The 20,181-nt window shown below is 30.4% G+C and overlaps 1 protein-coding gene and 1 long non-coding RNA gene across 4 annotated transcripts; one reads left to right on the forward strand and one right to left on the reverse strand.

The window, feature by feature from the left end:
* Positions 1 to 1,315: 1,315 nt before the first annotated feature.
* LOC130961296 (N-carbamoylputrescine amidase) lies at positions 1,316 to 6,978 on the reverse strand. Of its 2 annotated transcripts, XM_057887074.1 has the most exons (11): positions 6,576 to 6,977; positions 5,709 to 6,385; positions 4,960 to 5,048; positions 3,891 to 3,939; positions 3,396 to 3,487; positions 3,099 to 3,250; positions 2,975 to 3,021; positions 2,828 to 2,861; positions 2,406 to 2,572; positions 1,967 to 2,063; positions 1,316 to 1,835 (listed from the first exon to the last, which is right to left on the reverse strand). In XM_057887074.1, exons 3-11 carry the CDS (start codon positions 5,037 to 5,039, stop codon positions 1,660 to 1,662), a joined length of 894 nt encoding a protein of 297 aa, XP_057743057.1. In that variant the 5' UTR covers positions 5,040 to 5,048; positions 5,709 to 6,385; positions 6,576 to 6,977; the 3' UTR covers positions 1,316 to 1,659. The 2 variants fall into 2 exon arrangements, with proteins under 2 accessions (XP_057743057.1, XP_057743058.1); XM_057887075.1 differs by lacking the exon at positions 5,709 to 6,385 and having other exon boundaries at positions 6,576 to 6,978.
* Positions 6,979 to 11,338: 4,360 nt separating this feature from the next.
* On the forward strand, positions 11,339 to 18,023 carry LOC130960378 (uncharacterized). Of its 2 annotated transcripts, XR_009079079.1 has the most exons (5): positions 11,339 to 11,761; positions 13,931 to 14,003; positions 14,195 to 14,285; positions 14,604 to 14,642; positions 15,137 to 18,023. It is a non-coding gene; the product is annotated as an uncharacterized LOC130960378 (long non-coding RNA). The 2 variants fall into 2 exon arrangements; XR_009079078.1 differs by lacking the exon at positions 14,604 to 14,642 and having other exon boundaries at positions 11,341 to 11,761.
* Positions 18,024 to 20,181: the final 2,158 nt, after the last annotated feature.

Here is a 20,181-nt window from a genome sequence, read left to right on the forward strand (position 1 = left end):
TACTTTTATATTGCATGCTTTCAGATTCTCAATCTAGAGAACAAAGTTAAAACTGATTAAAAGGACTAACCTTAAATGGTTCATTATCGGTTCAAAACTTAATCCCTAGAATAAAATGCAGCCAAATAGAGAAACCCGTCACAAGCAAAACCAAATTATGCATCAAACTTGCTTAGCTTATAAAAGATTATGGAAATTAGTTAAAAGATCCAATAATTTGTACCCATAGTTTCATTCAGCACAGACATATGGACCGATCAACCTTCTTTACACTTATTGCTACTTTTATTTTTAGTGTTGTTACAAGATGCAATCTCCTCAAGCGGGTGAAAATCAAACGGCTCCATTACTTGGTTGGTGTAAGCGGCTAAAAGGAGGTGTTCCATCTTTGGCTACTTTTATGTTTCTTCTTCTCATTTTGTTTTATTCTTCTTTTTAAATTTTTTTCTTCTTTTATGTGTTTTTTTTTCATTTAAAAATTGTGAAAAAAAAAAGAAGAAAGATAAACATAGAAAATGTGTATAAGAAATAAAAATGCTTAAATCTTTTTACACAAAATACATAAACATATCAATTTTGAGTTGGAAGCAAACTCATTGATTGACTATACAAAAACTTTTTAATAATAAGCACAAAATTTTGAAGAAAAACACAAATTATAAACAGAAAACAAATATATAAAATTATTGACGATACAGAAATTTTGTAATGATAGACACAAGTTTTTTTTTAAAGAAAAAAATTTTAAGAGTAATATAGGAAGTAAACACATAAATTGTTTGATTATAAATACAGAAACTTGTTAAACACAAATTTTTGAAGAGAAATACAAAGAAAACAAACAATTTTTAATAAACACCTAAATTTTGTGATAATAAACCAAAAATTTTTTAAAGGTAATTATTGACGATAAATACAGCAATTTTGTGATGAAAAACAAGAAATAATTTGGCAATAAACACAAATTTTATGACGATAATTCAAGTTACATTTCTTAAAAAAAATTAAGAGTAATGCTAGGTAACTAGTTTTTTAAGTCAATATTAATCAATTTTTTTTTAATTATTTTGCTTCTCTTAACTTCTAAATCATGAATCATAAACTATTAATTCTATACCCTTAATTACAAACACTAAACCCTAAAATTAGTTAGTATTGACAAACTACAAGTTAGTTCTCTATAATTTTTTTTAACAGGGAAAAAACGATGACAGAGTGTATGAGAAAAAAAAATCTTGGATACATATAGTTTTAAAGTTAAAAAAAAAAAGAATAAAAAGAATAAGAATGAAATACGAAATCTCACTCAAATAAATAAGTCAAAATTGATTTCTTGCATGGATTCAAATTTATTTTTATTCGTTTACATGCACTTACAATAAATAGCAAATCCGGAACAGTTAAAATAGACTCCATAGGGAAATTGCTCGGAGTGATGTTCAATTGTTCATACATCGCTCAAAATTATTCAAATGAATAATTTATTCACCGAGTATTTTTAGTTCCACATTTATTAAGTTACATTGATCTGACAGATGATATTTTGTAAGCTGTTCCTTTGCTTTCCTTGTGAGTGACCCTTGTGCTCTTGAAGCATGTAGAATTTTGAAGCATCCCAATTATGATTCTTGAGCAATCACAAAGTGAAATGCTAATGTATCATACGATAGGATTGGTGCCATCAAATGTTAAAAGCACCTTATATAGCTCCGGGCGCCGGTCGCGAAATACCCCCCAACAATGTCTCTGGGATTTGATCTTGTCCAAATCGAATTGAGCAACAAGAACGGCTTCATGTTTATCATCAGCAGCTGCAACTATTTCTCCAGTTGGTCCTGATCAAAGATATCAAAGAGAAGATTAAACCAAAAAATGACAAGTAGTACTAAGCTACGCCTGCAGCTAAAAAGACTAACATTTTCATAGTCGGATATTTTATGCGCAGAAAAGAGAAGAGCTGGATTACCTGCTATAAAGGAGTTTCCATAAAACGTAATCTCACTATTCCCATGCTCGGTCTCCATTACCTCTTTCCCTATCCTATTTGAAGCTACAAGAGGTACCTGCATTTGTCAAAATTAATCTAGTAAAAAAAAAATAGTAGTCCTTGGCAAATTGCAATTTCACATGCAGAAAAAAGATGGTAAAAAAAAATTTCCTTTTCTCTTACATTCAGCAAAGCATGTATTGGATTCTTTTGTTTTAAAGGTTCAATGCGACAACTACCTTCAAGACTAGCAGTCGTATAGAGAAACAGTTGCAAGCATGGAATGCATGCATATATTACATAAATGAGAGATGGGAGAATATGCATCTCATCAGCATGCCCTATAATTATTAAAATTTATTATACTATAAATTGTAACATATGTGAATGTGGGTGGTTAAGTAGGACAAAATCCTACCAAATTAGCCCCAGCATGTCCTTGCATTACACGCTTCCAGTGGTCACGAGAGTCAAGACCCTGGTCTTGTGGTTCAGAACCAATAGCAGTGGGATAAAATAAAATCTCTGCACCTTGAAGCGCCATTGCCCGTGCTGCCTCAGGAAACCACTGGTCCCAGCAAATAGCTGACATGAAATAAGAGTTGTTAACTTTATTATCTAATTCCTTCCTTCAGCACAATTTGGTATCAGGAAGAACAATAAAAAATGTAACTTTGAATATTGTTTTAGATAGCTAGTATAAAGCTAAAGTAAAAATTAGCATTTTTAGAAAGAAAATTTGAGAGATTCAAAATCCTTCAATAAGTCTTAGAAATCTTCCTATGAAGCGTACATGTAAAATGAACAGAATGTAAACAGTCAATAATCACAATTTCTCACCAACTCCAATCTTTGCAAATTTAGTCTGGAAAACCTGTTATGCAAAACACCAATGTTACAAAATATTCGGTAGTCACAAAAAGGAATCACAAAAACCAAGCTTATTCAAAGCAGAGAAAATTATTACAGGCAATCCCAAGCACCCACCTTAAATCCAGTGTCACCGGGATTAAAATAGAACTTTTCCTGGTAACCTATATGGGGATTATTTAATGAGTTAGGACAATTGTACACATACTATATTGTGCATAAATAACTTAACACGCGATACCTGGTCCATCTGGAATATGGGATTTTCTATAAATCCCAATATCACTCCCATCAGCATCAATTATGGCTATTGAATTATAATGTGCGTTGTTTGCCTCCTCGAAGAAGCTAACTGGTATGACTACGCCTAACTCTTTTGCAAGTTCCTGCATCCTACATTACAAAGGTTGAAACAAAAATAAGATCCACTACAGAATTACACAGACACAGTAAATAATTGTTAATATAGTTCCACTAATTGGCACACAAACACTAATAGAAAAGCAAATTACAGAAGAAACTTCTTTTGTTTCTTTACCTGAGAATTGTAGGATGATCCTTATATGGCTTAGCTCTTTGAATGTAATCTTCTCTTTGTGCTTGACAGAAGTAATAACCTTCAAAGAGTTCCTGAAATTAGTCATGCATCATTAAGAGATCCTTAACACACAACCCATCAGGGTTTTCAGAGACTCCAGTAATTTCACCCAGGGAAAATAAAGTAAGAACAGAAATCCCTTTTGCCACATACATATTCTACTAAACCTTTAGTGGGCATTTGTTTCAACATCGAAAGTTAAAAACTAAAAATTAAATTTAAAACTTAAACCAAACATGGGAATGATATATTTTCCATGGATAATTCCCTGGAACAAATTAGAATTCCTTGAAACAAATCCCACTTAGCATTAGTAAAAAGTTAAAGAAATTAACATAACACTGTGTGGCATTGGATCTTCTATGATTGACATGTCAAATAATTACAAAACACTGCCAGGGAAAGCCATTCAACCCAGGTATTAATTATGCACACCTGAATGAGAACAATGTTTGCACCCTGTTTATGAGCATCTCTAACCAGCCTGGAGCAAACAAAAGCATCACATATCATACATTCCACTTTTGTGATTGAATAATATATACATAGTCTCGTATCAGCACATATATGAAATAGGAAATGAATAACAAAGCTCGACAAATAGAATAGAAGTCAAAAACACAAATAAAATTAAAGTAATCTTTTAAATATAAATTGCAAGTCAAAAAAGACAGGAAACTCAAAATGACGATCCTTCCTGAACTAACATTGAGATTGCCAATTCATTCGGGGAAAAGGTTGCTCAACGATTGATTGAGTTAATCTTACAACCCATTATCAGTTACTTTCGAAGTTCAGAAAACTTTAGTTGTATCTCCAATCAATAACCATTTGATTAAATTACAGCTCAGTTTTCAAGTTAGTTACTAGTTAATTAGTTTGTTAGTTTATGTTATGTTTATTTGCAGGAGATCTGCAGCCGTATATATGCTATATTCTTTCCAATATTGAATGACACCTTGATTTATTCAAGAACAGGAATAACCAATGGCAAACCCGTAGTGTAATAAGAACGACATTGATACTCAGGAACATGGCATATGGAAACATCAGATGCTGATTCAAACTCCGTGGCAAAGTTCAAACAACAGCAGTACATATTCTTGCATATATAAAGATTATTTGAGCAGGACAAATAAACCATTAACATCAAATAATTTTAAACTGACATGACAACTACTTATGTTAACATAGGGATTCCCAACAAGCAAAAATGGCAAGTTAAGCAATGTCAATCTCCCTTGTGCACACACACTGCTCCAAGGAAGCTGTCACATCTCATATAGCATATGGAATTCCATTCTAATGTTCATACTATTTGTTCAAAATGTGAAATATATTCAGATGATTCAAGAGCTAAAAGGGATTCTTTGAACATGGGCAACTCATAAACTAATATAGCAAGGTCAATATTTCCGAAAATGAATTCAATTCCAAACGTGGGTTTCATGAGCCCAGATCAAAACGCAATTGATTGAAAGAGAATAAGGAGTAAGAAGACGACCTTTCGGCAGTGTCAACATTGGTATCGACATCGTCGGTGCAGGCAAACTGCAGTGCTGATACCACCACGTTCCTGCCCATGTCCTCTATCTGTAGAAGCAAAACATCGCAAAGCAAAGCAAGAATATTTGTAAGCAATACAGCAATAATGATAAAACAGTAGAAGCAGGATATATTAATTATAACTCAAGGTTCCGAAAACCGGACATCAAACCTCATGTATCTATATATTCTATTATAACCTTATTTGCATTAATTCTCTTAGCCTTTGGCACTGCCATTAGAAGAGCTTAAAGCCCACACATAAAAAGAGGCAAAAACACAGAGAATCACTACCTTGCATAACAGAGGAGAGGAGACTGAGACTGAGGGAGTGGAAAACACGAACAATGAAGAGATGCGTCTAGGGTTTTTGGTTTAAAATTTAAAAAAACACAAAAAAAAATTGGGTGACAGATATCTCAAAATTCGATTTCTGAAAATTAAAAAAATTCGCGTATGGGCTATGGCATCTCTATCTCTATTTACTCAAACAGAATATTCTCGCAAAGAAAGTGCAGTCATAATTGATTGATTGTTCATGATAAAATATTCCCATAATAATTTCTGAAACACGTTGATGCATCTTCATTTCATTTTAAGACAACAAAATTAAATATTTATTTTTTTATTTTTTTTAACAAATTAAATACCACTTTTTAAACATCATAACAATTAAGTCACCAAAAAAAAAAACATCATAACAATTACCTAATAATTACACGTGGTCGCAGAGTTTGAAGCAGAGCAACGTGGCTTCCAGACGAACTCGAATGGTGAACGGCGAGTGAACGCGAACGTGAGCGGCGAAGAACGCGAACGAAGACGACAGCTGAACGAAAATGCGAACGTGAACGACAAACAAACGGCGACGGAAGAGCGGCTGAGCAGACAAAGACGATGGACGCCGAGCTCGAGGAAGTAGCCGCGATCGGTGACAGCGAACAGGGGTTGAAGACTTGGAGCACGAGGAAAGTTAGATAGACAGACGGATGGTGAACTTTGAGTGAGACGGACGTCGGTGGTATGCCACTCCTTGCGGCAGTGGTGCAGGCTTACAGTGCTAGGGTTTTTTGTCTGGGTTTGTGTGATTTCTTTGTGAATGAAAGAAAGGGAGGAAGGGAGAAAGAAACGAAGGAGCTTCCGTTTTGTGTAAACCGGCAAGGTTTCGATTCGGTCTGACTATCCAGTTCTCGACCGGTTCAACGGTTTTTATCGGTTTTCTAATCTACAGTTTTACATGCTTGATCGGACCGTTATTATTGTCGGTTTACGGTTGAATCGGTCCGACCGACCAATTCAGTCCGGTTTTTAGAACTATAAACGTCAAATCCAAGGTCTTTTAACAGAAGGTGAACACCCTTCCCCTGCTTCTCAATCTCGAGAGGCTGAGAACAATTTCATTCAAATCTATTTCAAATCAAAGGATATATACAATGGGAACGATTTGCATCGATGATAACAATTTCCATTAGATACAATGAGAACAATTTTATCAACAAGAACAATTTTCGTCAGATCTATATATTACAAATTGCTCCTACAAAAACCTTACAACAATAATTATTACGGACTTACCGGACTTGCTGGATACCGGACGGCGAAGAGGCTGACGACTGCGATGAAGACAGATCTTGCTGGAGGCGCCGGAGACCGGACTGCAAGCTGCGACGGAGAGCGCGCTGGAGTCTGGAGCCGGCGACGAAGATTTGGATGGAGGCTGCGCGATTCTCCTTAGGATTCTGCCTCTACTTCTCCGCGCGACAAAGACGGTGACAATTTGACCTCTGACGCGACTATTGTGCCTCTGACAATTCTCTCAGGCGCACGATGATGACCACGTTCCCCTCGGGCTGGGTCTGCCGCGACGACGGCTCTGCGGTGACCTTGAGAGTGAGAAGGGAGAGTAGTTAGAGGGGAGGAGCCTGGCGGGCTGGGGTCTTTAAAATCGGGAACTAATCCCTCAAGTTTCCAATGTGTACTTCAACAATACAGACGATAGGTTCTGAGAATCGAATCGGTCATCGAACCGTTCTAGTTATTGGTTTATTAATTTATTGGTCTAATCGATTTAACTGTGATTCAACCAAAAAAATCGTTTTAGAATAAAATAATAAATAAACCTTTTTGTGTTTTAGATTACAAAGAAAAAAATCAATTACTTGAAATACTTGCACACAAACATGTCGGTCCTAACAACAGCTTCCAATGAATCCTTCGTTGGGTCCTTTCCTGTTTTCAAAACTTTGGTTCTAATCATGGTAAATCTCTAAACTAATTCATTAATTTATGTAATTTAAAACTCTAATCCTAAATTGCATGCGACTAATATATAATTAATTTTATCATACAATTGATCCTATTTTTAATACGTCTTTTTACGTAATTTTTTTTATTTTGTCTAAATTTTATATATATTTTTTATGTCTTATGTTGCAATATTTTTTTTGGAGTCAATAAAAATCAATGCCTCAAATTTTAAATTATAGAAAATATGATACTATGTTATAAAATTATTTTTTTTAATAATTTAAGCTCATAAAAAAGACATATGATTAGGATAAAATTATCTTAAATTTGCTACGTATGATGCCTGGTTTAGAAAACAACAATAAAATTATGAATTCTTCTGATACATATATTATGGGTATTATTATACACGTATATATTTTTTTTAATCACGGGAAGACATGGATTCAGCTCTTATTTTCATATCTTTTTTTACTCAGTATATTTTGAATTGACGGTATTTATGATATAGAATAAGAGCAGTATTTTCAATTCAAATCTTTTTTATTTTTTAAATTATCAAGACAGATTTTTTCTTCTTTTGGATTAAGGAATAAATGTGATTTTGAATGCAGTCTAATTTTAAAATGATTTACCCAAAAAATATACCTCTTCTTAGTTGCTATAAAAGCCTAAGAAGTATGGTTTTATACTGTTACCATACATACTTGCTAGAATTTACGTTTACTCTTATTTTTTTCTCTAGAGAAAAAATGGATAGACAATATGATTTGTTAGAGATGATTGCATCGCCAAAAAAGAACGGGAAGATTCATGTAAGAGTAATCAGACTTTGATCTTTACCAAAATTCAAAGATCCCAAATCTAATAGCTCCATTGAAATGGTATTAATGGATGAGTAGGTATTTCTAATTTATTCATTTACACAATTGTTTCTCTGTTTTCATACACATAGTCTCACATTTGTATGATCCTCACTCTCATAATTATTACAATTTCAATCTCAACAGTTTTATGCTTTTCTTGGGATCATTTAATTAAAAACTGAACAAGAATAAAATTTAATTGTATATTTTCCTGCAAAAAAACGTAAAAATTTTTTATAAAAGAAGATTTTGCAATCAAAAAGAGATTTAAATTTTAACTCAGTTAAATATTGTTTCATTTAAATTTTGTTTAATAAAAAAAAATTATATAATTTTATGTATCATCCTTATAATGTCCTATAATAATTAAATAATACTTTAAAAATTAATGTGTCTTATTTTTATTTAAATTCTGTATTAAAAATTTTCACTAAGGAAATATAATTTTTTTTAGGCAAAATAATTTATCAATCTGATTGTATTACATAATATGCCTATATTTAATGTATGCCATTTGAATTAGATGATGCGTCATTTTTTGTTATAGGTATAGGACTAAAAAAATTGTATTATTTAGTAAAATTTTTCTTCAATTTGTTATTGACTTTGTTTTCTATTATTATACGTTTTATTTTAACACATCTAAAGATAGATTTCATATATATAGCAACTAAAGAATTAGTACCCTTAAAAGTATCGTTGGTAAGGAGTACTAACCTATTTATTTTTTATTTTTTCATGAACTTCGATTTTTAGGTCCTAATTATTTATTAACAGTCTTTTATATTTTTATTTTTAATATATATTAAACAAATTTATCTTCAATCTGATGAAGTCATGTCACAATGAGATCCCTGTCTTGGTTGCGACTTATATATATCAGAAAAACTAATCTTTGCCTTCTATTTTATTGTATTTTATTTCATGAATTTTTTAGGTAATTCAATATATATTTTTATTAAGAGTCAATTTAAAGAAAAAGAATTCAATCTAAATACTAAGTCTTTCAATAAGTATGCTAGGAGAACTAGCACGTACATATATATATATATATATATATATATAACAAAATCTAAAATATAAAACTAACTCTTTTTTTTATAAAAAATGTACACCAAAAAAAAAAATTCAAAAAGTTTGACTGTCAGACATGAGGAATTATAATGGAAAAGAGAATCATTTAAATTGAGAAGGGAGAGAGGGATATTTGGCCAATAAAGAGGGAGATTTGGGGACTTTTAGCAAAATTTTTAGAATATTTTAATTAGATATATAGTTAAAATTAAATATTCTAATTATTATCTCAATATATAGTTAAATATATGTTTAAAATATAACGATGGTATATATTAAAGTATTAAACATTTGAATTCATTATTTGTATATTCTTCTTTAGTTGAATATAAATCCGTTATTAATGTTTAATACTTAATATTTTAGATTTAAATTATATTTTTAATTTATTCGGTTATAAATATTGAAAGAAATTTTTTATATAAATTTTGTTTGTTTATTTAGTTGGACCTTATTGGTACTGGGTGTAGAAAGTGAATAATAAAATTTTTTTCTTTATAAAAAAATAGAGAACAACTATGCATGCTTCTATAGGTGAGGATCTGATATCTGTGTTCGAATCATTGATATCGGAAGGAACTGTGTATGTTTTTACATACTTTAGAGTTAGCAATAACTGTGGGTTGTATCGCACAATATTGCATCAATTTCGGTTGTTTTTTCAAGAAAGAACAACTGTCTTACCTTTTTTCTGTGACGCAATACCGTTATATGGTATTAAGTTGGTTCCTTTTAGAAAAATTATGGGATACTCTCTTCATCATCCTTTTTTGGTTGGTAAATGTATAATTTATGACAAGTACACAAGTTGATTTTTCTTTTGTAATTATGACAAAATATCACTAAAACGTGTAATTTGGGCACAATTTTCTGTTTGATACTTATTTAAGACGTTGCTGGAGTTATGACCGGTGTAGAGGGTGAGAGGGAATATGTGAACAATGACAAACTTATTAATATGATGGTCATTCATATTGAGAATGACGGGTGCGTTTTTTCCAACAACCCTTACTCATCACTTAACATGTTTATATAAGTAATTTTTTATTTTCTAAATAATTTGCATTTTCTATACAATTTAAAGCTTAATATTATTGTTCTTGGAGAGATGGTGGATCAGATCAAGGGTTTTGTAGCATCGGACGATCAACAACTGTCAATAGTTATTTTTCAATTTGGAAGGGTAAAAAATGCTGGAGGATGTGAAAAAATGATTATTATCAAATGATTATATCTTATTATAACTATTTCTACTAATTATTGAGATGCTAAAGGAGTTAACACTCTTTTTTAATGATAAAAAAATTAATAGTTTGTGTGTGAATTGCTGAAATGAGATAGAAGACTAATAGTAATAAGAATTTTATGTATAACGTATAAATATAAATAGATCAATTAATATAAAATTTAAATATTTATAACTTTAAATGTATTACGATTAATATTATTATTATTATGATTATTTTAATGTAAATATTTATTATATTTAATTAATTATTTATGTTTTCATTTAATAATAATATGTAATAAATTAATTAGTTACCGGGGTTATAATTTAATTGTGTCATTTTATTGTCATATTTTTATTAGAATAGATTTATTTTCTAGCTGCAAAATATTGTGAATATTGAAACTCACATCTTTGTATGTTATGAAGGAGAGACACATTTTTTTATGTTTTGTTCATTTTTATGTTCAATGTGGTGGATTGTTTAATTTTTTTTAGAATTAATCATTATTAACAATTATTTGCTCAGACACTATTAAGTTATTATTATTTTAATTGGTATTTTTTTCATTGTACGTTGTATATATTCCAATTACTTAGGTATACTTTTTCAAAAGTTTCAATTTATATATAAATTTATGTAGTAGAATTATTATTTATTTTGGTAAGCTATAATTGAATAATTGTTACTTATAGTTTACCGTTTGAAATCTATCTATCTATCTATTATACATAGAAAGCTCGTGAGTTCTTTGCTGATTTGTCATTTTCTCGTTTTTTTGAAATTTTTAAAAATAAAAGAAATAAAAGTTTTGAAGTGTCTTTTCGGTCAAAATAATTAGGTGATAACTTATAAGACACTCTTCCTTCTTTCTCTTGGTTATTTTTTCTCTTCTTTTATTCCTTTTTCTCTTCTTTCCTCTTATTTACCTTTTGATCTTTATGTATTGTTGGAAATGGATTGAGCCCAATGCTTCTTTATTTTTCCTTACATCTCCTTGTTTCCCGTGCTTCTCTCACTCTCACTCTCCCATATCTTCATTTCATAGTAGAACTATGTGCTATTTTTATCAGTCGAGGGGGAGGAGAAGAGAGAGAAGAAGCGCTTCTTCTTCTGTATGGCAGTGGAAACACTACTCCGCCAAAATCGAACAGATCGTCAACCTTTTTCAATGGCCCTGCTTTTGCAAAAGGTGAGGCCACTGTCACTACCCCCCCTGCTGTCCTCCCTCGCCGCTATTGCCGCCACAGCTACCGCGTAGGACTAGACTATACTGCCAATTCTCATTGATTCTCGCAATGAATTTTCTCCGTGAATCAACTTTCACAATCTCCCTCTATCACAGGTGTTGCTCTTTTTCTTTTAGTTTTTATCTAAAATATTTATCTATTTACTTTTGGTTTTATTCTCCTATAGACTTCTCAAGTGGGGGTTTATGCAATTTGCGTGGGTTATGGCTTCTTTTTTTTCTTCCCTACCCAAGCTGTTTTCATTTGTAGCAAACCAGTTGTTGGGATGAGACCAAATTAACCCATCGTGCATCTCTTTTTTGGGTTTTCAGGATAACCATCAATGTCATTTTATGTTTTTGTGAAATTCCACATTCTTGTAATTTCCCCATCCACAGTTAGGATTCTTTTCTTACACATGAATATGCTTTAGTTTTTTTGTTTTCAATTTAAATTGAATAATCAAATTACCTTTTTTATATGCTAAATTTGAATAGGAAGAAACCAAAAGAAAAGAAACAAATGTTGGTGGGTAAAGCCTAAAAGTTAAAAGTACTACTCAAAATTAGATTTACTTGATTGTGAAAGTAGCAATTTATGTTAGATGAAGTGAAAGACAGATTTTTTTTATGATGGGTGGTTAATGTGTTAGAAGCTTGACAAACATGTGGGCTTTTGCTATTGTTATGTTGGAAAGTAATGATTTAGCTCATTAATGAGCTCTGATAGTTTCACTTTCATAAACCTACTGAATGGAATGGAACCCACAGTTGAGGGTAGTTCAATTAACTCAATTTTATTTCTTACCTTGAGGTTTAGATTAGTTTTCTTCACTGAATTTTGGATTTCATTGAAGTGTAATTTACCTTTCCATTGACTGTTCTTCACATTAAATTGTCAAAATTTTCATGTCACTTGAAATTTCATGTTATGTCATTTATGATTTTTCTTAAATGCTTTGTCAGATATTTCTCATGTTCTAATTGAATTTTATTGCCTTTTCCTTCATATCTAGGTCAGAATTCATAAGTTTTGAGAATTTCTAAAATGTGTTGTATAGTAGTTTTTTAAGTTGGTTTCTTGGACTTTAGTTGGAGGAATAGAGCATTATTAGAGAAAAGATAATGTAATTAGTTACATTCTCTATGATATTTAACGCTGATGATTGCTTGATGGATGTTTGGATTTCAGAGGCATCTAATTAAAAAGTGGTGGTACTTTTTAGTGGTATTGGCTATTGTTAAAAATCAGTAGTGAGTGAGGGGTGAAGCTTTTAGAAAATGTTTATAATGTTCAATAATTGGTTTGTGTTTTTTGTATACTTATGTACTTGGTTCCTTGCTTAAAATGGGTTGGTCTTAGATTGTGACTGTGTTGTTGTACTTGTTCAAATCGTTTTAGTTTGTATAAATAGGTATCACATCAGTATTGTTGTTTTCAATCTTTCTTCTTTCTTTCTTTTTTTCAAAAAAGTCATTTGTTGCTGATATTATTTTCTGTTTTTATATTTTTTGTTTTAATTTTATTTGTGTTAATGAAACTATATACAAATTAACGTGATACGATGGGAGAGGGGGATCTTATGAAAGCAAGTTAATTATTTATGTCTAATTTTGTACTGAACTTATATTTTTATCAAAGTATATCATCTCCGTGTTTAGTGCATCAACTTGGTCATCTACTATACTCCTTTAATTGCTTTAGAGTCACATGGTAAATTTAGTAAGCTAAAGTAGTTTTCATCTGTGAAGTGTGTGTAATCTGTATTCAATTGTGCTCAATTTTTTTATTGTAAAATTTTTTTCTCTTTTTCTCTTTTTGTTTTTTATTTTTTATTTATTTTTTGATTCCTTTTTATGATACTGGAATGGAAGTAATCATTGCATGAAGATGCATGTTTTTCAATACACTTGAGTACAATTAGTTGTGACAGTAAAAAATGTTCAATGGAGTTATAGAATGTTCTGAACTTCTCCAACAACCCAAGAAGGGTAATCAATTTTTAAATAGATCAATTTGGTTTATATTTCAAATTTGGTGAATATGGTTTATCCAAGTGTTGTCCATTCCAGATTTGAGCATTCCCTTGGCGTGTAGTGGCTTGCTGGTTAATCCATTGAAATGCTTAAAACATTTCAAGAATCAATTTAATTTTTCATTGATTTACTCCTATAAGGGAACAATAATTAACCACCTTATTATTTATTATGGAGTGGTTGGGTGCTTATTGCTTATGATTTCTTATTCAATATTTATTTTTAAATGATCTTGTTATTTTTTTATAGGACTTCTGTACGATGTTGGCCATGGGGCTTTCAGTCACTTATTCGAAAGTGAATTTCTTCCAAGTTACCAAAGGTTCTCACTGGAACTCTTATTTTTCTCATGTTTGTATGTTCTAGAATACAATAGACTAATTTAGAGATCTTTATTTTTATGTTTTCGAAATCCTTAAAAAACTTATTTGTATTTCATCTGATTTTCTTTATTTTATTTCACAATCATTAATTCATTATTCACTCAATATGTTATATATTTTGTACTTCCAGGTGACGGGAACAAATGTCAGTCAATATGGTAGATTATGTTGTCAATGAACATCACATTAATGTTGATTCTGAGATGATAAAAGTAGTCCAGGTATGCCAAATTCCAATATTTATAATGACCATTTCTTGTTTTATTAAGTGTCTTTGAATTCATACTATTTTCAAAGTATCATTACCTAAATAGTATATAAAGTTGTTTATATAAAATTTAGTGCTACTTGAAGTAGACTTGGAAGCTTTGCTTTGTACATCTTCTAGAATCAAGACATCTTTAGGTGTTTTCAACGCCATTCTTCCATGTCTACTATTCCCTTTGTTTTGTGTATATGACCATCATGTTTCTTTAGTTTCATGAAGAGGTTATCTTGTGACAACTTTTTGAGACATACATAGTGCTTTTATTATGCAGGAAAAAAAAAAGGAATGATGCTGACGCTTCATTTGTCATGTAAAATAAATTTTATTTTGTTTTATTTTTTTTATTTTTACTTCTACTCTTTTTTTCTCTTCATAAATACATAGTAAAGTGAAATAATAGAGTTTGATGAATAGATTTTGGGAGAAAAGAAAGAAATCTTGATCTTGAGTTACAAAAAGGAAACAATTATCTTTGAAGAGTTAGGACCTTTGAATGTCCTGCATCTTAAAGTAAAAATTTTTAGATGCTTATTTATATTAGTGAACTATTTTAGACTGAATTAGGAATTTTAGAACTTTTTTCTCTCCTCTCCCAATTTCTGAAATATCTGGCCTGTATTAAATATGTCATAACAGCTAGGTTGAATGGTTGCAAAATTAGCTCATGCTAACCCTATGACTGTCCTATGAACAATTGTTCATCAAAGTGCTGATTTAGTTGAACTATACTGTTGAAACTTGAGCATTGCATGATATCGTCAATGATGTACATTCTATCACTGATTTTTCTGTGTGTGAATGCAGATTGAGGCGTACAGAGACATGATTACTCCTGTAGTAGATCCATTTAAGTATTTGATTCAGGTCTGTACAAATTCTTTATTTCTTTCACTTTATTCCCATGTTCATTGGATCCATCTATCAGTGACATCAGGTGGTCTGATTAGTATCTGCTTCATTTGTTCTGATTATGATGTCAAGATGTAAAATTATTTTGTCTATTCATTTATCTTTATTCAACACCCAAAATTTTTGGGATAGATAGTTCATGATTGGCATGAGAGCTTCTTCTGTGAGTAAGAGGTTTAGAATTTGATTATTGCAGTCTTTCATTTTTCTAAATAAAAGTAAAATTTTGGCACACATTGTAAATGCTTCAAACCCATATGAGGCTTTTGGTTGGTGGTTTGGAAAATTCACGTTGATAAAATAAATGAAGTTCAAAATTTGCGTAGATGTTCTAAACTAAAACTGTTTACACGTCCTGTCCTGAACACCTCTATATACGATTTACATGTAAATAGCATAAATCGAGTCAATTTGATTCGATTTATATAGAGGTGTTCAGGACAGGGCATGTGACCAGTTTTGATTTAGGACATTTGTGTAATTTTAAACTCTATTTATTTTTATCAATGTAAATTACCCTCATATAAAGGTATAAAATCATTTGTGTGCCTCTACCCAATAACTTGAGATAGTTCATGAAAATGTTATTATATTTTTCCTTTATGGATGGGGGTGCTTCTCCATTTTATATTTCTTTTGTGCATTCTCTATGTCGGTGCATGGGAAGTTGTTTTCTTATTCGCAGATGGTTTTTAACTTGGAAATTAATTTACTTATTTTTTTTCCCTCTCCCTCCTTCAACAACTAGAGTATGACATTTTGGAATATGTTGTGAGTGAGCACTTGGTAGTTGGTACTTGGTAGACGTGATAAACTAAAAGATGATGGTCTAAGAATATGCGACTGAATTATCATGCCTTAAGGCTTTGTGTCAGGATATGTGACTGAATCTTGTTGGTGATGTTTCAATTTACTGATTTAAGGCATCAATTAATTTTTTTATGAAAGATTTACGCATTATTTGTGATGACTAAGCAACAGATTATAGGTTGTCCCCTATATATTGTTTTATTATGATGTAGGCATAAGAAAGACAGAAGCCAGTGGCAGCCAAGAAGATTAATTAGGAATTTAATATTAGTTTGATATAGTGTTTGAGTTTTTCTTTAGTTGATTATTGTGGTTAGTTTGATAAAGTGTTTGATATGTTTGCTTAGTTATTTATTGTTTATGTCGCTTTTGGTATTTTCGGGTTCTGTTGGTTTGGGGAGGATGTATGTGTTGTTACTATGCTTACTCCCTAAAGTTCTGGAATTGTCATGAGTGTTCATAAATTATAAAAGAAAAAAATCAAAATTTCAATCCTAAATTTGTCTCATGTATTTTTACTAGATTACATTTTTTTTACATGATTGTGGAATTTTATTTTGTATTTTATTCACTAGAAAACAAAAAATTACTTGTCAGTGTTATTTATGTCATATGCTAATACTTTGACTATAGATGATATTTTGCAGAATAAATTGTGTCTGGAGTTCCACTCTCTTGAAATTAAAACCCATAAAAAAATTCAAAGCATAGTTCCCTCATTAGTCACCTCTTTCACCAAAGAGTTTAACTCAAATATATCATACAGATGATATGAATTCTATCTTCATTTCTTGTACCATGTCCTGATAAGTAAGATTTGGAATCGAGATATTTTTTCTTATTTTATTGTTGCTAAATACATGCATATCCATGTTGGTATTATTTTATAATTTATTCAACAACTTTCTATTTTTAGGAATAATTTATCTCTCACACCGCCAATTCTTCTTTTCTGTTAATTTTTTTTAATATTTGTATTTGTTTGAAGACCCCCACTTTACTTTCTTTGCTCACTTTAAACTATATTCTTTTTACTTGATGAAGAAAAGAGTGAAGACAATCAACCACTTTAGTTATTTGTACTTTGTATTTTCCAATTATGTATTCTACAAAGTTTTTCTTGTTGATTTTTTTTTAGATTTCCAACTTGGTCATAAATTTGATCACTTTTTGTATATTAAGCTTTTAACTGAAATGTCTGACTTGCATGATAGGTGGTTGATGAAATTAAATTTTCCATTGACCACTGGATTTTGATTATATACAAGAAATGTATGTAACAACAGGGTTGTGTTGCATTTCTATGGTATTTAGATTTTGATTCATAGAAGAAATATAGTTTCAATTCGATTTATATCGGTCTTCCTCATCATCTGCAAGTAGCCCAGCAAGTAGGTGTCATCAAGTTCTACCTCAAAAAATCGAATTCTCTTTGACAACCAATCTCATTTAAAGTTGAAGAAGGAGGAGACTATCAATGTTGCAACCTCAGCTTCATTTTCGCTTTCAAGCTCAATTATGGCTCCTTGGTATCTCCATATGGTTCATATATATTGGAAGCTGCAGTTCTTCTTCATAAGATCGTTGGTGCTTCTGTTGCGTGGTGAGATTTGAATGTTACCATAAAAAACAAAAGGAAGTACTTTGATGATGTTATTACTTATTAAGAGTTCAACTGCAACTTCCTTTATTGTTGTTCAATAATAAGTATATTTGTATTCTTAAAGCTAAATTGGAAATTATGTTCTTCTTTATTTCGAGAAGATTGCATCCCTCAACCAGGACTTATGGTGAAAAGTTTGTAGATGGGGAAAATCACACTTTGTTTATTAGCATGCATTGTAATTTGGCTTTTTTGTTTTTTGTGTTTAGATTTAACTTCTACCATACCAACTAGCTACATATTTTGTTGTGGAGGATATAATTGTTTTTGTTGTTGACTTTTTTCAGTGGATTAATATTTTGTAGTATATTAACTGAATATTATCCGTGTGATGACTTAATTTTTTTTTTTGGTGATACTATTAAAAAGTAAATATTTAAACTTATGTTATTGTCGAATTTTCGTATGAACAGATGATAAAAACTTGTTCTTGAATATCTTTCTACAAAATCTTTCATATGATAGAAAATTAAAAATTTTTCGAGACCAAATAAATTTATGTGGTAAAAAAAGTTTTTTGTGTTCCGTGCATTTGCACGGGCCAAACGCTAGTATTATTAAAATCATGTTATATAGTTTCAGTGCGAATTAAATTATATGAGAATGTTTAATATTAAATAAATATTTGTTTATTTACTATTAATATATATATATATATATTAAGAAACATTAACGAAAGGACTAATTCACTTTTTTATAACATACTTTTTGTGAATTATATATAATAAGGGTTTTTTTTGTGTGTTTAATATAAAAATAATTTTTATAATCAATGTTTTTCTTAAAATAATTTTTAAATTATTCTGTATTCAATTTATGACTGAAAATTTGTTATCAAAATAAAAATGTAATACAAAAATATTTATAAAATTTAATAAATATTAGAATTGAGTAGAAAAAAATTTTAAAACTATAGTATATTGATTGGAGAACAAGTAGTGACTCACGAGTTTTTGGTTAGATATTAGGTGGCTCAAGAAAGGTTGTCAATAGAAGGAAGGTTATACCATTAATATTTTCATATAGTAAAAACAGTTGAGATAAGTAAAGATTTTTTTAAATGTCAATTGGAAATACTCTTTTTTTTTTTATTTCTAAAATTTAATTGGTTGAAGTGATACAAACTATTAGTATATAAAATTGGATAAACGAGGTATAACCAGTTTTTTATTTCTTTTGATTGTAAATCCTATGTTGAATTACTCAAGAATTAATCAATCAATATATAATTTTAAACTGTATTTTTGTTGTTATATAATATTTTTTATTATTTTATATTTGCATTAAATATTTTTTTATAGATCATTGCTAAAATAAAAAGTTTTACTAATTAATTAGGTTCACATTAGATTATAGTTGTTTTTTTAAATCTAAGGACACTTTTGGTTATTTTTCATTCGATAATTCTTCTGTCATGTATAATTGTACAACTCATACAATGATTGTTGTATATAGGTACTAATATTGTGCAGAACATTATGTATAGTACTAGACTCTTGATAAATCTAGATGTTCCTGAGGCTTTGATGCTTCGAAAAAGGTATTGTATCAATATTGTGACTTATTTATGGTTGTGCATATTGACTGTATTTTTGTGGCGTCGTGATTGATAAGTAGGGTGTACTATAGAGAGATCTCGAAGTACCTGTCTGTAATTTCTGGCAAACCGGCATATCTTGATGAAGATGAAGTTTTATATTCTACTGGGAGGAAGACAATAAAGGAATTACGTGCAGCTGCAGATGTGAGTGCTTTATAGAAAACTATTTTTTTTGTTTGTTTCATTGTTTTTTTTAACTTTCAAACTGTTTCTATGTAGGTTGGATTCTATGTTGTTCTAGCCACTATTCTTGATGTTGAACCCGTTCCAAGTTGGTGGTATAAATCATGTGTTTTCAGCGTGAAGACAGAAGCTAATGCGAATGAATGCTTCTGCGATGGCTGTAATAGGGACGTGAATAATGTGATTGACAGGTATGACTCTAATTAGACTTATTTGTGCAATCTTTTCATAAAAAAGCAATATAGTTAACTATTGATTGTGTTGATTTTTAAATGATTTAGCAATATGTGGCTTAATACCAATAGTTATTAAAAACAAAAACTGCTTTGGTTGATGGAAATATGGTCTAGCCACAAAAAATGGCAAACAAAGATAGAGTGCACAGAAAAAATTCATATACCTACAACAAATTTATACCAAAATCTCCTCTGCTAGGCTAAAATTTAGAAAACTGATATATTTAAAAAAATTATGTTTGAGCATCTAAATTATGTTAAATATAATTTTTATGATTTTGTTGTAACTAAAGGGTGACAGGCCAAGTGTTAATTAATGTTTTTGAATAAAAAAAACATGTATAAGTTAAATTTATTGGTTTTTTATGGTACTGCTACAACGAATTTTGTTGTGTTTGATAAGGAGGTCGCAGCTCTATTCGGACGAACCTGTATTGAAATGGTGAAA

The sequence above is a fragment of the Arachis stenosperma genome, chromosome 2 (genome assembly GCF_014773155.1).
Source record: "Arachis stenosperma cultivar V10309 chromosome 2, arast.V10309.gnm1.PFL2, whole genome shotgun sequence".
NCBI classification, from domain to species: Eukaryota; Viridiplantae; Streptophyta; class Magnoliopsida; order Fabales; family Fabaceae; genus Arachis; species Arachis stenosperma.

Bases quoted from the DNA above. Each gene is read 5' to 3' on its own strand.
- LOC130961296 (XM_057887075.1), bottom strand. From the start codon at position 5,039: ATGGGCAGGAACGTGGTGGTATCAGCACTGCAGTTTGCCTGCACCGAC. The intron at 3,251-3,395 runs GTAAAGAAACAA...TTTGTAATGTAG, and splicing joins GATCATCCTACAATTCTCAG to GATGCAGGAACTTGCAAAAG. The intron at 2,862-2,974 runs GTGGGTGCTTGG...TTTGCATAACAG, and splicing joins CCGGTGACACTGGATTTAAG to GTTTTCCAGACTAAATTTGC.